The sequence below is a fragment of the Lepidochelys kempii genome, chromosome 3 (assembly GCF_965140285.1).
Source record: "Lepidochelys kempii isolate rLepKem1 chromosome 3, rLepKem1.hap1, whole genome shotgun sequence".
NCBI lineage: Eukaryota > Metazoa > Chordata > Testudines > Cheloniidae > Lepidochelys > Lepidochelys kempii.
In genome coordinates this window covers 31,220,088-31,237,214 of record NC_136382.1, presented here as the reverse complement: position 1 = coordinate 31,237,214, position 17,127 = coordinate 31,220,088, and the positions used below count along the sequence as shown (strand labels likewise).

Below are 17,127 nucleotides of genomic sequence, written 5' to 3'. Positions count from 1 at the left end.
GCTTTGAGCAGGGGATTGGACTAGATGACATCCTAAGATCTCTTCCAACCCTAATATTCTATGCCAAACTTCATGGTACATCTATGAGAAAGTTACAGCAATTTTAAGAATTACTTAAACAGGTGCAGAAATTTGTGATGCTAACTAAGCCACTCTAATAAAAATCACACCTTAAGTTGAACCTATGCAACTGTGTTTACAAGGCCTAAACAAGTTATAATTAACTGATGTGATGTTTGAGCAGTAGTTGAACTGCTCATTTTAATTAAGCTTTTATTTTGGAAGACTTGTTTACAGAACACAGTTGAAACATGTTCCATTAAGTTACAGAAATATAGATGTCCCCTCTGAGGCACAACACCAGAGCATCCTCTTCCACTTTCCCCAGTGCAAGGTTACTTAAAGTGATGCATTGCCTCACTATGTTATAATTTTTCCCAAAACTTCTCAATCTTCACAGTGCAGAAGCACTAGCTGTTCCATGTCAGCCATTTAATGTTCATTATCATGGACTTCAGTATTTAACTGTTGTAGTGCCTTGTCTTTTTTTTTTGGCAAGCAAAAGACAACTGTTGAAGTACACTGATGAATTTTGATAAACTAAAACATCCCTCGCCAAAGCAGCATGGGATATTGCACATCAGTAGTCAGTGTCAGTTTTTCTAGCACCCTCAATTTTTAGACAAACCATGAAGTAGAGAATGTTAAGCATCTATTTGTCATATAATCTTGAGTCTTATTAAATTTGTGACATAGGAAACTGGTATGGGTTTTAATGGATGACCATTTGCTCTGAAAAAAGTTGAAATTGGATTTTCAACTGAAGGCCAGATAGGAAGAAAAAATATATAAGCCTATGCAATCAGCATAGCTGCACTATTCCTGCGATGGGCTTGTCAGTCAACTTTGGCTGAAAGTTATAAAATTAAGAACTGTATTTAAGATTCTGTAACAAACTCTAAAAAGAGCTAAAAAACTTTGCTATCTCAGCATATGTGCCAGTAAAGAGTTGTTTATCCTTCATATAGCTGCTATAAAGTCTTAGTGTCTTACCAGACCTCAGTAACCTAGACCAGGGACTTACAGGTTCTACTTTTTCCTTAGAGCAAACATTCCCAGGGCTGAGGATTTCCCTAGGCAGCAGGCCAATGAGGGATGAGGCACTGAAATGCTTAAGTACTTTTGAGGATCTGGCCTCAACTTCTAAAGCTCAGTCCTCACTAGGGTTTGCCAGTTTTGATTGTACAATTCCTGTATCTTTATGATAAGATAATATTGTGAGTTCCCAGATACTCCAGGTCAATCCTGGAGGGTTGACAACCCTTGTCCCCACCCACATCAAAAAACAGTTTGCCACGATTACCAAACTGTAAATTCTGACCTTCACAAAGTTCTTTGAGAGTACTTCACTGTAGCATATCACAGTGGCCAAAAATGCTACTGGCCAACTAATTTTAACAAAAATCTTATTTTTAGCAGCTTCTTCTAGTTTGCATTAAAATCTTTTACTAGTCAGGGACATTAAAAATCCGATTTAATCCATTAGGGAAGTGGACTAACCACCTGTGCTGACTGTTGCATAAGTATTTCAGCTCTCATCTGTATTACTGTAAAGCCTAGAAGAGCCATGTTTATTATACACTATGCAATGCTAAAAACTTTAGCCTTGAAAAACGGTCTTGAAAGCACACCAGCTAAATCTACTGCACATCCTTTCCTACATCTATTTGGCATAGAACCACCAATATTTAAACATCCATTCATGACGGTTTTTAATTCATGTACATCAGAGACTAGCCAGTTATTTCAATATTACTTTATTTTAAAACAGCTAGGTCACAACACTAAGCTCAGCCCATTCTGCCAATATACAAGCTACAAATGCTTGTCTGACAGTCAAGGGTTAATCTTTAGTAGCATACTTGAAAGTGAGTAAAAATCCATATAAAATATTCATAGTTTCCATAGGAACACAGATAATGTGACCCCCATCTCCTAGTCATTCATTTTGTTGCATTTATGCTGACCCTAGACTAACAAAAAAACCCAAAGAAACATTTAAAAATTCTAGCAAGAAGTTAAGTTAAGTTAATGGTCCCCAAAATGCCCTAGATATTCAATAAACAAACTTGCAATTAAACAATATCTATACATTAATACTAGTTGAAGCACAAGTTGCTGGATGATGTTCAATTCCACTTTCCCAGGCACAAGACAGTGGCAAAGTACTGACATCCTGCTCCTCCACTTCAGCTAGGAAACCTTGCTCATTAATCTGTTGCATTAGTTGCCTAAGTAAGAGGAAAAAGTAAGTCAGGAAACAATCCATATGTTTTACCCTGATTTAAGCAACTGCAATATCAAGTAGATCTTGGAGTCAAATCATAATTTGACCTCCCATCTCCAGATCTACTGATAACAGGAGGAGGTTTGCTCAGAAGTAGAATGTGTACAGCTTTAAATCAGAATTGCATTCAGAATCAGTGACTGGAATGACTTATTTGGGCACATGCCATTACTCAGTCTCTACTCCATAACCCTAGTTACATCCCACCCAATTTTGCTGATAGCAAAAGTCCTAATGTAGATGCAGTTATGTTGAGTGGCGTGTGATTTTTCCAGTCCTACCTGACACAGCTACACCAGGAGAATTTAAGTGCAGAACAGGCCAGAGGAACACTAAGCTTCATTAGAACAAATAGAGCATTTCACTTAGGGATTGTACCTCTTCATGCCCCTCACTTTACACAAGTATGTTGCCAGAAGTCTGTTGTGTAGACCTGGTTTAACTTAAATTAGCGGTGTCCCAACATCTAGCTTGCTGGTATGCATTTGGCCCCTTTAACACATTTTAAATTTATGATTTCATTTTAGGTGTCCAGCCTTTCTGCATTCAAAATACAAAGCTTCCAAATATGAAGTGTAAACTAATGTACTGACACCTTCAAGAATGTGGGGCAGTGAAGGGAAACACCCAAGTGACCTAGCTATGCTGGCAAAATTGTGCTTTTACTGTATAGCTAGTTTCACTCCTGAGGTGGTTTTACAGTACTGTTTTTTTTTTTTTTTAAAAAGTAACTGCCAGGATAGCTACATCCACACTACAGAACTTTCCTGATACAGCATACCCGTAAAGCACCCCAGTGTAGAAATAGTCATTACAAGATCTCATGAAGAGAATTTTCCATTTGCCAGTCAGAAGGCCTCAACAGTAATCCATATAGTATCTGTAAAGCAACCTAAGTGACTGACATAATTTTAAGCCTACTATTCCCCCACCCATTTAAAAATATCACATGGAGTCTTTGTAAAACCACAAATTGGCAGAAAAAGTGACACCTCAGCTGCTATGTGAAAGATCCATGCAAAAAGGGATGACCTACTAGACAGGGGAAACTGCATTTGTTAGTACTGTATCTAGAAAGAGAATATAGCAAGTTTCACCAAGTAATCTTTGTTATGTTACGCTGGAATTTTCAGAGGCATTTAAGGAGGCAATGTGTCCAAATCCCATTGAAAACCAACAGGAGTGGATATTTCTTTCCTTGGGCCCTGGGGGGAGGGGGAGGAGAAGAGAAGAGTCTCAGTGATGTAGTCTTAAGCTACGATTAGCCAGAGCATCCCTTTAAATCCTGCTAGCTACAGGTAGAATTTGTCTTCTAAAGTAACGCCTATCAATTCATAATAAATGGACCTGTGGATTAGTCAACAAGGAGTTTTGTTTAAAGTGAATAACTATCAAGAGCTCTTGGCAGACCTAGTAAGATTCTCCCACCTAAAGCAAAAGTGTGACAAGTTACTAACCATGCTGGCCTTGACATCACATAATTTATTGCTGGCCTCTGGAATCCATTGAAAGTGGAAGCAGCTGCCACTGTATAGGCACCCATATTTTCAAATAGCATCCAATCACCAACTTGCAGCTCTGGCATATCAAAGCGCTCTACAATACGATCCAGGCCATCACATGTTGGTCCCCATATGCTACAGGAATAACAGCCCTCATCTGGTTTAGGTCTCTGAAGAGAGAGGTAAGTTACAAATTACTTTTGACTATCCCTCTGCTTTAGTCCTCCTTGAAAGTATGAGTCTTTCCAAACAAATAGTTGCCATGAAGGAGATTATTAAAAGGCATAGAACTCCAGCTCTAAAGTGGAGAAGAAAAATAGCTGCTAGCAGGGCCTCCTACATGAGTGATCTTTGGAATCTTCAGCTTTGGAATCTGCTCCACTGAATGGCCCAGAGCTCAAATGCCTGGGTTGGCAATGTGTCAGGAGTGGTGGTAGGATGGTGAAGATGAAATATGAAGGCATATTATGAACGCAAATATGGGGTGGGTGAAATATGAAGGCATTATGCTTGAGTTTATTTGCACAGTGGAATGAGCAGTCTATATGTTGGTTTACTACCTGGAACAGAGGTGGGCAAACTCTGGGCCATGGGACCATCCTGCCCAGCCATTGAGCTCCTGGCTGGGAAGGCTAGCCCCTGGCCCCTCCCCTGCAGCCTCAGCTTGCCTTGCTGCCAGCACTCTGGGCAGCATGCTCCTGCTGGGCAGCATGGCTGCAAGAGCCACTGGCCTGCCCTGGTGCTCTAGACCACATGGCAGTGTGGCTGGTTCTGGTCAGGTGGCATGGCTGCCAGTCCTGGTGCTCTGAGCAGCATAGTAAGTGGATGTGGGGGTGGAGGGGGGTAGGCGGAGCGGTCAGGGAACAAGGAGCAGGAGGTGGGTGGTTGGAGGTTCTGAGGGGGGCAGTTAGGCTGTTTGGGGAGGCACAGCCTTCCCTACCTGGCCCTCCACACAGTTTTGGAATCCTAATGTGGCCCTCAGCTGCCCCCTCCCCCCCAAAGAAGTTTACCTCCAGGTCAGGGGTGGGCATACTGTACCTTTTGCAAGACTGGCTTAACATGTGCATGATCATATAGGATGCAATTGAATGATCCATACACTCCATCATTTACATAGTACATAAGAGTTTTGCCATTAGTATCATCTTCATCTAAAAAGAGATGAAAATATGCAAATAAAAGCCTTTGAAAGCAAGTTTTGTATCTGGTTGCAAATGAGATTAGGAGGAGATCTAGGTTTACATACCATCAGACCCTGACTGCTCCTTTAATACAACTTTTTTTGCAATTATGTTAACGGCAAGTGTGAAAGCTGATGCAACATAGTATCTGCCAGGCTCCGCAATAATTCTTATTCCAGAATCACAAGGAAAACATTTGTCCAATGCTGGATTGATTACATTTGTGATCTAATCAAGAGACACACAAGGTTAGTGACTGTACAAAGTACCAAACTAAAGTTATTAGACTGGCTATTGCAAGAGCCAAAAGGATAAGGCTATAAAACAGTGCAAAGTGCTACGCTCAGTACACGTTGTCTAGTCAGACTGACCTGCCACTTGGCAAGGCAACTCCCATCCTTTCACATGCTGTGTATTTATACCTGCTACAACCTATCCTGAAAAATGCTCACTCACAGATCTTGGGAGACAGGCCAGTCCTTGCTTACAGATAGCGCCCCAACCTGAAGCAAATACTCCCCAGTAACCACACAACAGTAACCCAGGAACGTATCCTTGCAACAAAGCCTGATGCCGCCAACTCTGTCCACATGTTTATTCAAGTGACATCATCATAGGATTTAATCACATTAGCCACAACATCAGGGGCTCGTTCACCTGCACATCCACCAATGTGATATATGCCATCAATGCCCCTTATGTATATTGGCCAAACCAGACAGTCTCTACGCAAAAGAATAAACGGACACAAATCTGACAACAGGAATCATAACATTCAAAAACTGGTAGAATACTTCTGCCACTCAGTGAAAGACTTAAGGGTGGCAATTCTGCAATAGAAAAGCTTCAAAAGCTGACTCCAACGAGAAACTGCCAAGTTTGAATTAATATGCAAACTAGATACCATTAACTTGGGTTTGAATGGAGACTGGGTCATTACACATATTGACTCTATTTCCCCATGTTAAGTATCCTCACACCTTCTTGTGAGCTGTCTGAATGGGCCATCCTGATCATCACTACAAGAGTTTTTTCCTCCTGCTGATAATAGCTCATCTTAATTAGCCTCTTATGGTTTGTATGGCAACTTTCTACCTTCTCTGTATGTATGTGTACAGACACACACCCCCCACCACCCCTTCTTACTGTATGTTCCACTCTATGGATCTGATGAAGTGGGCTGTAGCCCATGAAAGCTTATGCTCTAATAAATTTGTTAGTCTCTAAGGTGCCACAAGTACTCCTGTTCTTTTTGTGGATACAGATTAAGACAGCTGCTATTCTGAAACCATTTACTAGGTCTGTTAATGAAAGCCATATACGTATTTAAAAAGGCTAAAGGTGCTCTACTTGATTCTGCAGTTAACAGAAGAAAATTATGACGACTTCAGTTCCAAATCAAGAACAGACTCCACTAGTCTTAATACTAATCAAAAGGGAAGCAAGATACCAGGTAAATAAAGGTTTGCCCAAGTTTACTATATCAAAATACCTTTACAACCTGATAAACCAAGTATTAATTAGAAATCCAACATACCTCTTCAAATTTAAGCTTGACCTCTTCAGAGCCAGGGAAACCACCACCAATATCAAGCAGATGCATACTGAAACCAAGTTCTGTCTGCAATGTGACCATGTTAAAATGGGACAGTCAAGCAAAGAAGGGATTCTTGAATAGTCTAACATAGGTCAAAACCAACTCCGTTGGAAGACCAATTTTATTTTTACGAGTTTCATTTTATGGATACTTCTGACAAAGAAAACAGACTAGTCAGTTTACAAAGCACTAGTACAGGAGAACCAGCAAGTTTTTTTAAATTGGTCAGATGTCTTTTTTCCACAACACTTAAATATTGTGTCAACTATCAAAGGATTACCAAGATTCAAAAAGTAACTGACCATATGAAGCTGAATACTAACTGTACAGGAAAGGGTATAAAGCCTCTTATTTTAAGTTTCTGGTTCCAAAGTTGTACATTACTTTGTTCGAGTGGCATTTCATTCTGAAAAGTCAGTTGTATGGTCAGTACTGTGACAATAGTGGTCCAGAAGCAATACTCTTAGGTAAGCAAATTCATACTTACTCCCATATCAAAGACACAACGGGCATCAGAAATAGCTTGAACAAAGGTCTCTGGGTCAGTACAGCCACTTCCAACATGGAAACTGGAAAACAGATGCAAATCTCAATTGTCTTTTGGAAGATTTAAGTTTTAAGCAACTATTTAGACAAAAGTAATATGTAATAGCAGATTATGGTGTCAGTTCTTGTGAGTGGGGAAGTTATTTACATATTTATAAAGATATTACAATGCATATTTCTAGATGGGTGTTTTGAGAGTTTGTATATACAGATCATAGTTATTACTAACCTGACTCCAATAACGTCAAGGTCAAGTTCTTTTGCCCGCTCCAAAAGAAGTCTGCTAGTTTTCAGGGTAGCTCCAAATTTAACACTCAGGCAACAAACTGCTTTGGAGTCATCAGTTGCAATGCGCAAGACTAGCCTAGAAACAGTGTCCAATTTAGTGCCAATCCACTAGATTTTATAGAGCAGACAGACAGACAGACAATCTGGTTGAAATAGGTTTCAGGTCAGGAGAATGGGGTTTGTAATTTCTAGAAGGGGTTCTCAAATTTTATTGCAGCATGAACCCCTAACAAAATAACTACTACATGACCCCAGGAGGGGGGCTGAAGCCTGAGCCTGCCCAAGCCCTTCTGCCCCAGGCAGGGGAACAAAGCCAAAGCCCAAGCCTCATGCCCCAGGCTGGGAAGGGGTAGAAAGGGTGACAAAGCTAAAGCCCCATGGCTTCAGCCCCAAGCAGGGGGCCTCTAACCTGAGCTCCACTGCACAGGGCTAAAACCCTCAGGCTTTGGGGCTCGGGCCCTAGCAAGTCTAACGCCAGCCCTGGAAACTCCATTAAAACAGGGTCCCGACCCAGTTTGAGAACTGCTGAGAGAGACTTCTAGTAAGTCAAATTTAAAATAAGCTAACTTTGCTGTAAAACGTTGACAAAGGTGGACCAAATTTAACATGCAAGCAAGTTTATATTGTCCTTCTTTATACGCCAATACACTATAAAACTAGTGGGTTTGACAAATACGTTAATATTTGTGTTCTCTTCCAATTGTGAGAGTGTTAAAAGCTTAGAAATAAAGCTGAATGTGTGTTACCCAAGTAGACACCGCTAATACAGGATAGGTGAATTTAAACATGTTAAGCCCATTAAGAGGCCCAAAACCAAAAACTCCTTACTTTGCCTTTGGATGAGCTCTTGCAACTTTCATTAGCTCTACTTCACTATCAAAAGTCATCATCTGCACACCACTGTTTGCAGCATGTTTAATCTGAGAGATTTGTTTACAAGGATTTGCATATATTATTCGTTCTGGAGGTACACCAATGTTCTGTACCAACTGGATTTCAGTCTGGAAAAAAGAAATAAATTACTTTCTGGATGAGGTCATCCATTTGTTGAAAGATACCCTTGTTTCTAGCTAGCAGAGTGTGAAGATATAACATTGACATTCAAGAAACACTCCTAGTTCTATACAAAGCTGTAACATCCATATATGAAGTTACCATAAAAAAACAAAAAAATAACACAACTGAAGCTCTTACCTTACTAGCACAATCAAACCCTGCACCAAGAGCAGCAAGTGTCTTCACTATAGCTTTACTGTCATTACATTTGACAGCATAAAAGGGTGTTACTCGAGGGAGTGCCTTGTACCATCGGAAATGCTTCTTTAGGACATCCCCAAGGTCAGCAACATAGAAAGCATCTTTATCATCCTAAAAGAAAAATATCAGGTCATCTTCAGGAATGCCCCCAATTCAATGTTCTGCAAAGTTACAGTATAGTTTGTTTTTTTTTAGCAGGAAGTGTAACAATTTTATATATTAACTGTACTCAAACTTAGAAATATATATTTTCAGAAAATGCACTCATGTTTTGCTAGCATACTTACAGAGGAAGAAACTTCATTTATTTTTTGGTCTAGAATATCCTTGGCAGTAAAGCCTTCATCAAGGAAGGTGAAGTCAAACTCCTCATTGCTGAAGCTGAGCATCGTTTCTAAGAGTGTAAATGCAACAAACTGTGGATACAGAAAGTATGTTAGTTCATTCAAATTAGCAAAGAGACTCACAGAACACTAAATGATAGTCAAGATCCACAAACTTACATGGACAACTAAGAAATATCAGCTTTGTTCAAATTCTTTCAACTGTGCACCCAAAGATGTGCTTCAGAAAAGCAAAGTCTTGACAGATTAAGGCAAGTTTTCTGTTCTCTGTGCAGCAGTTGTATGATGTTGTATTGAAACTGTTCAAAGAAAAAAGAGAAGAGAAAGATTAAATCAGTTATGGAAGTTTAGAAAAATGACAATTTAAAAAGCCTTCTTTAGAAACAGAAATACATTGAAGACTATACACTAAGCAGAGCAAGTTGTTATATAAAAAACATCACAAGTATTTTAACATGCCCATTTACTATCATTTAACATTTCATCTCTTTCAAGTCACTCTACAGGTAGCTACATATGCAACAAACATTTGGCCAAGTTAGGTCTCTGAAAATTGCCATCTGCACATACTCAGAGGTTGGCAGGTAAAGTCTCTGACAATTGTTTGTCTAGAATATGTTCCAGACCAGGGACTGAATAGGCCTTTCCCTGCAATTGCTCCACATGGCTGCCAGGTTGGTGTGACAACAAATGAGCACAGAAGATGGTTTCTCCTGTTCTGCCAATGTTTCCCCCTCAAGCATCCAGGCAATGTGAAGAGAAAAGTAGCCTCACTCAAACGCTAAGGGACAAGCTCTGAAACCACTAGAGAACACTCCCTTCCAGAATCTGGAACTGAACTTAGAATTCCTAAGTCTCCGTTTTTGTCAGCTGTCTAACAAACAGCTGTAAAACCCACTAGTAAAGTATATGTATTTCATGCACCTCTACAGGCTCGTCCAAATGGAGGATGGCAACCAATTACTTTATTAACTTAAGTGGTAGAAGTCTGTGCTGTGAATCTAAAGAACCCAACCCTGCTAGTGACCTGGGTGGAGCTTGATATGGTTCCACATGACAAAGTTGAGGGTTTTTTTTTTTTAAGCTTGGGAAAATACATAAGCCACCACATGTTAAAAGGGTTATGGCTGCAAAATTTAGTACTCAGGAAATGCCCTAGTGTTGTATGCATTAGGGGGTCTTTAATTACCATTAGCCTCCCACCTCCCCCAGAACCTTCCTCCATTCAATGGACAGGAAATAAATTGGGGTTAGATAGTCAACAAGGCTACTGTCTGTAAGACTGCTGCCTCATCTGAGGGGAAGTTTGGAAGGTGTTTAACAAATGAGGCAGGGGACTACTGGAAGAGGAGGAAAAAGAAAATAAGGCAGCTGAATGCAACCCTGGAGAATTGGTACATTTTCTCCCTGTCTCTGCCACAGAGTTCCTATGTAAGTCACTTAAACTAAACTTTTTACAGGTGTTCAATTATGTACTCATTTTCTGGGTGCCCAATTTGAGACAAATGGAACCTGATTTTTACTCATGTGCAATTGACATTTATGTTCAAACCTCAGCTCCCTTTAATTTCTATAAAATGCCAAGTAGTCACATTTAGTGCCCTGTTTGCCATATGCACTGAAAGAAGCAAGGATACTATGGAGAAAATAGTGTATCATATAATTAAAACTGTATCCTAATATACAAGGGGGCTGAATTTAGACTGCATAGGCAACCTTAACTCTGGCATTTCTTAACTTTTGCCTCTTGGCTTTGCAACCTTAATGTTCTTTTAAGAGTTACTATGAAATTGAAACAACAGCTCTACTTTCTTCATGTTACCGCAAAACTGTCCGACTGGCCGTTTTAGCTCATGCCCGAGTTAACACACGGGGAAGGCTGGACCATCACTCTGCAAGCAGCTTCTTACAGATTAAGTCTTCTAAATGACCACACGTCCTGCATCCCTCAAGGACAACTGACAAGAGTTTTATCGTTCACATCCAAGTCTATAAACCCAGAGGTTCAAGTGAAGGTTTAATACGTTGGCTCCAAAGTACAAAAGCCACAGTCCTACGACTAGCAGCTTCACGGAAATCCCCCGGGCAAGCACCCCTCAGTGACAGCTTTGCGGGTTTCTCAAAACGCAGATGATTTCAGGGATTCACTTGTGGGCCAACTTAAGGAGCCAAAATGAACGTAGCGGGAAACCTTAGCGTCCCCTTCCACGCGAGCGGTTCAGGCCAGGCTACGTGCCCACCGTTTTGTAGGGATCTACTGCAAGCACCGGGGCGGCTCTGTGCCATTTCAGCCGCGCGAGCCCGCCTCGGTGGCCAGGCCGTGGCCGCCTCAGCCGGGTGCCGGGCCCAGGCCCGCGGTGGAGCAAGGGGCCGCGGCCGCCGGGCCATTACAGCAACCGCCGCGGGGCCGGCTGCCCGCGCCAAGCCGGCTCTCGCCAGGGACCGCGCAGCCCCGTCCGCCCCGGGGGCTCCGCCGCCCTGCCCCCTCTCCAGCTGGGTTAGCGACGCTGCGCAGCGCGGCCCGCAGCCCGCCTCTCCGACGCGGCTGGCGAGACACGTGGCTCCAGCGGCCGGCCGGCTGCCTGCCTGCCTCCCCCGGCAGAGCGCCCGCCGCCCCCGCCCCTCACCTCAGGCAGCGCCCGTCATGGTTCAGCGCGTCGCCCGGCAGCCGGTCGGTCCCCGAGTCCCGTGCCTCCTCCTCAGAGACGGGCCCCGCTGAGCTCGCGGGCTGCCGGAGTGGACGCGCCGCCCGAGGAGGAGCCGGGCTGGAGGAGCCGCCGCTGCCGCCGACCGGCTTCAGAGCACCGACTGACAAAAGCCGTAGCGCCAGCAGAGCTCTTATTTATAGGCCGGACTGCGTCGCTATGACAACGCACCAGCTCAAACCAGCCCCGATCGGCTGGGACCGGGCAGGAGCCGCAGCTGCAGGCCGCTATTGTGACGTTAGAGTTTTCGAACACGCGCACGGGTTCGCCACGCCTTCTCCTCCCTCCCCTCAGGGGCCGCGTTCTAAGGCCTTGGGTCTAGACCAGGCAGGCAACCTTTCGCTGGTGGCTCCTCCTCCTCCTCTCTTCCTTTCTGATGCTTCCACCCCTCCCCGTTCTTCTCTGCTGCTACTTCCTCGCTGCTGTTCCCCTTCCTGTGTACCCACTCCGGTTACCCCTACCCTTGCTTTTGCCCCCTCTGCTGCAATCCCTCCACCTCCCTCTTTCCGTCCTGCTCCTTTTCCTGGAAGGGTTTCATAACAGAGTGGGGGTGTTGAGACAGCTCCCAATCCCCTCTTCCTGGCTCTGGGATTTCCACTGAAGTTCACATCGGTTTGCAGTGGTCATTGACTGGGAACCCTTTCAAAATCAACTTGGATTCAAATCTCAGCTGGGCCAGTTTAGATTCGAATGCAGTCAGGGTCAGCTCACCTTTTTACCTTTCTAGAGTAGATAAATTGAGGACCATGTGCTGTCTTTCACTTGAGCCCTTAAAGCTGGGTAAAGCTTTCAAAAGAATCTATGTGAACTATGCCCAGATCCTCTTGGTGTTTAGGTTTCTAGCTCCCATTGATTTCAGTGGGAGTTAAGCATGTTTGAGGATTTGGGCTTAGGAGCCTAAGTCCCATTTTCAAAGGGGATTTAGGCACTTCACAGACTTTGGCTCCTGAGTGAAAATTTTACTTCCAGTCTCTGAGTAATCATCAAAGAGACTTATACAGGGGAAGGGGTGTGTCTCGCTTTCCTGTTCCAGAATGTCCCTTCCCCTACTGATACTACTACCGTTGCTACTTTCTACCCCAGCAGTGGTTTTAGTTTCACAACCTGTATGCAATCCTTTAGGCTGAAAAATGCAATAGAAGTGTGATGCAATTATTATTGTCAACAAGCTGCTGTATTGCAAATTAACAATGTTATTGAACCAACAACTTTAGGTTTAGTGAAAATAAATATTTTGCTGCTCCTTAATTTTCCCTCTAAAATGTATATGATTTGAAGCTTGTGATTTTGTTATTTAATCTTATGACACTTAGACCTGCTTGTGATACATTTCACACATAAGACATTGCACAAAATTGTTTCTTTGTGTGTGTGTGTGTGTTTTAAATCAGATCATATTTTATGCCATGAGTCTGCATAGCGGGACTGTGTACATGTTAAGCACATGAGTCTTTGCAGAATCGGGGCCTAAATCTTTAACTGAACCATGCAGTACATGGAAGGACATGTCTTCTTGTACTCTGGTCAAATTCAGTTCTGGTGTAAGTAGACCCTTCACCAACCCTGTTAACACTGTATCTGAACTTGACCCAATGTTAATTTAAAAAGTAGGGGAGTAAAGTATCTGTTGCTTAAGAATGTATACAGTACTAAAAATGTAGTTTGGGGGAGGTTTAAGGCGAAGCCAAATCTTGTCTTGACTTTGTTGAGAGTTGCTCATCCTATCTCAGAATTTAGCTTACCTGTTGTGAAGCTAAATTTAACAGAGGCAGTTTCCCCCCACTGATAGTTGCAAAACAAAAGAAAATTTAAACTATCTAACTGATCTGTTTCACAGTTTTCTCTTTTATTACATAAGGGGATTGTAATGATAAAGTCAGCATGGTCTAACATAGGATTAAATCAGTGGCAAAGTTCCATTAACTTTAATAGGAGCAGAGTCACTCACACACACAAACTGAAAACGAAGTGACACATCACATTTTTGGTACAAACCAAAGAAAGAAATTCAGAGTCAAGGCTGACATTCTGGGCCAAATTAATCTTTAGTGTAATTCCACTGAAGTTGATGGAGTTACATTTGGGATAAACATCTCTTAAAGCTACCCTGCATATGCCTATATTTCAACACATGCTATGTATGTCAAAACTGTCATCTGTACACAGATGCTTACCACAGCCATAACAAGGCAGAGGACCGGAAATGGCTAACAGTATCTAGAGGATGTTATGCAAAATGCTTGTTAGAACTTCAACAATTTTTTTTCCTTTTTGTCTTGACAGTGAAATGTGTTTCCTTTGTGAAGTTATTTTGTCTCCTGGTGCACTGGCTTGTTATTGTAGGGCTGCTTACATGGGACTGGATTACTGGCATTGATTTTTTGTGTGTGTTGGTGGTGGGCTTTTTGTTACTAGGGGAAAAAAACAAATTGGGCTGGGGAGTCACATATACATATATTTTCATGAATAATGCTCCTTTTAAAAGTAACCATTTTTTTCTCTTGGAGTGACTGTCCTTGCCACCATTCTGAGAGGCACTATCTTTACACTGGGACTTCTTTTCCCTCTGCCAGTATTTTCAGAGTCCTAGATTAAACATTTTGCCATCTCAGATTAAATTAAAGGATTGAATCCTGCTCCCATAGTGTCAGTGGGAGTGCTGCCATTTTCTTTAGCGGATAAAAGACTGATTCCAAAGTTAGTAACTACAGGGCAGATTTTTTTTTTAAAGTCTCTGATTATTTCTAAGAAAAGCATGAAATCTACAAGTAATTGCTATCACAAAAAGACAAATCAGGGTGATCTGTGCTCAGGTGTTGAGCATTTTCCTAATTCCCAAAGAGTCTGCTCCTGTTTTCATTAAAGTCAGAGTTTTACCACTGTCTTCAGGAGTAAAATGTGCTATCAGTGTAGAAATGACAAGTAATGAGAACAAAGGAGAAGATATACTCAGCCCAGATTCACCCCTCCCTCTTAAACAGGTTAGGATTCTTGCATGGGGTGCCACAAATTGTAAGGACAGCCCAGCAAGCTGTCAGCTAGGGGTACTATTGAAGCAGTGGGCCTGATTCTCTGCTGCATTGTGCCTTGTAGGCGTGGTTATACCTGTGAAAAGTGGATGTAAAATGCTGCTCATTGGTACAAGTGAGAGGAAATGCTAACCAGGTAGCATTTTGTATCAAGTTTGCCCAGGTGGAACTGACTTACACAAGATGCAAGGCAAGAGATACTCAGCCACAGCCAGGAAGGATAGTCTCTCATTGCTTGAGTGACCCTCTTCGGAAGGTGGAAGAAGCTGCACCCACCTCTCCTGAGGTCTTTTGAGAGTGATGCTGAAGAATGGGATCCCAGAGGATTCCCATTTACAGATTGTGTTATAGCGTGCACTCACCACCAGAGCGCCCAGTTGTGTCACGGCACAGCATCGCACGTCACAGCACAGACTCTTCCTCTCTAGCGCCTCCCTGTGTCTTGGTTCCACAATGGTCTGCTGCCTCCCAGGGAGAGCGTCTATGCATCCCCTTGATATCTTAACCCGCTGCTTTTCTCTTCCAGCAGGACACTTTCTTAGGGCAGGTTGCGAAAAGAGAGTGGGGCCTCCAGCAGGGGTCAGTGAATGCCTGGTACACCCTGTCACAGACTAAAATAAAGAAAAATAATTAGAAGAGCAGGTAGATAAGAAAGAGAAGAGAATTTTGAGCAGCATCCAATGAAATGTCTGGGAATGCTACTGAGTTTGGTTAAAAAATAAACCAATTAAAGAAAAAACAAAATAATCTCCAAAAATGAATTTTTTGAAATTGTGTGTGCATGCATGCACATGCTTAATTTTAGGAAGGTTTCATAAATGATTAAACCCAAGAAGTAGGGGGGGAAAAATCAAGCCTGCATGAAACCAACATTAATTTATTTTTGAAGTGCTCCTTTCCATATAGACATTTGTGGTACTGCACAAAAATTATATATATCAAAACATCATCAATCAAGGAACACCTGAGAGGTGGTTCCAGAGAGAACGGTTCTAGACTATTCTCAATGGTAGAAGAGGACAGGACAAGGAGTAATGGTCTCAAGTTGCAGTGGGGAAGGTTTAGGTTGGATATTAGGAAAAACTTTTTCACTAGGAGGGTGGTGAAACACTGGAATGTGTTACCTAGGGAGGTGGTAGAATCTCCTTCCTTAGAAGTTTTTAAGGTCAGGCTTGACAAAGCCCTGGCTGGGATGATTTAATTGGGGATTGGTCCTGCTTTGAGCAGGGGGTTGGACTAGATGACCTCCTGAGGTCCCTTCCAACCCTGATATTCTGATTCTAAAGGATGTCTAACAGAACCCCTGCCCCCCTCCCCTAAAAAACATGGGGTGAATAGTGCTAATGCTGAAAACATCTCTGGGAATTTTGTTTAATGTGTTAGAAATCAGGAAGGACGGACTGAAATGGATGTCATGGGGGTGTCACTTTAGGGCTCACTGCAGCAAAAGTACAATTCCTTGCTGAACTAATATGGGACAGTAGGGCCCCCAAATGGCAGGTGATATCAGAAAACAAATACTCATCAGGCTGAGGCCAAAACAGATGATCATGGATATAACTTGGGCCTATTCCTTTGAGCTTTAGAAGCAGCAGGACCCTCCTCAAGTAATTTTTGATAAGCATCCAAACTTTTGAGGTCACTTCTATTTATTGTTGGCCTGTAGCATAACTGATGCCTCACCAGGCCCCTCAATCTGTTATTTTTCCAGCAGTTGTCTGCTGACCAGCAGCTGTGCTAATGTGTCTCAGAAGGTTCTACTATATCACACATAATGGATGTGCCATTCAGAGCCTTTTGGGGCATATCAATGCTATGACAGATGAATAGGCCACTTTTTAATACAAAGGTTCATGAGATGATCCGAATGCAGAGAGAAACTGGGGATGACAAGCAATTGTAATTAGATGGAGGGAGACCTGATCTCTGGATGAGAGAGCAAAGGCAATGAATATTAAGTAGCAATTATACTGGGTAGGAAGGCAAGAATACATGAAGGGGCATGGGAATGCAATCATATTTGGCGAGGGAACTCAAGTGATACAAGGGAAAGAGGTCCAGATAACAGCAGGGGGTTGTAGTTAACTGAGGTGCTGGTTCACTCCTAAACTCTCCTGATGCTGTATTGGCTGCTTTAGAATTGCATTCCAATATTTGATGTATTGCATTATTTTCTTCCAAAAAAACGTTTTTGCTGGGTGATTCTCTCTTGACACCCTTGAAAGTGTTTGGTTTTAAGGGAGAGTTGGGGGGAAGGTTAGGTTTTGCTGGGGAAGTTGGCATTCAAATATATAAATAAGAAGAGGGCCTAAACTGGTAAACTGTAGAAAC

The 17,127-nt window shown here is 42.4% G+C and overlaps 1 protein-coding gene across 2 annotated transcripts; it reads right to left on the bottom strand.

The window, feature by feature from the left end:
* Window positions 1-1,801: 1,801 nt before the first annotated feature.
* On the bottom strand, window positions 1,802-15,183 carry ODC1 (ornithine decarboxylase 1). Of its 2 annotated transcripts, none has more exons than XM_073336023.2 (12): window positions 15,159-15,183; window positions 9,222-9,361; window positions 9,006-9,134; window positions 8,656-8,829; window positions 8,290-8,462; window positions 7,403-7,537; window positions 7,115-7,196; window positions 6,568-6,651; window positions 5,096-5,258; window positions 4,888-5,000; window positions 3,805-4,019; window positions 1,802-2,291 (listed from the first exon to the last, which is right to left on the bottom strand). In XM_073336023.2, the coding sequence occupies exons 3-12, from the start codon at window positions 9,105-9,107 to the stop codon at window positions 2,147-2,149; spliced, it is 1,386 nt and encodes a 461-aa protein (XP_073192124.2). In that variant the 5' UTR covers window positions 9,108-9,134; window positions 9,222-9,361; window positions 15,159-15,183; the 3' UTR covers window positions 1,802-2,146. The 2 variants fall into 2 exon arrangements, with proteins under 2 accessions (XP_073192124.2, XP_073192123.2); XM_073336022.2 differs by lacking the exon at window positions 15,159-15,183 and adding an exon at window positions 11,690-11,899.
* Between the last annotated feature and the right edge of the window lie 1,944 nt (window positions 15,184-17,127).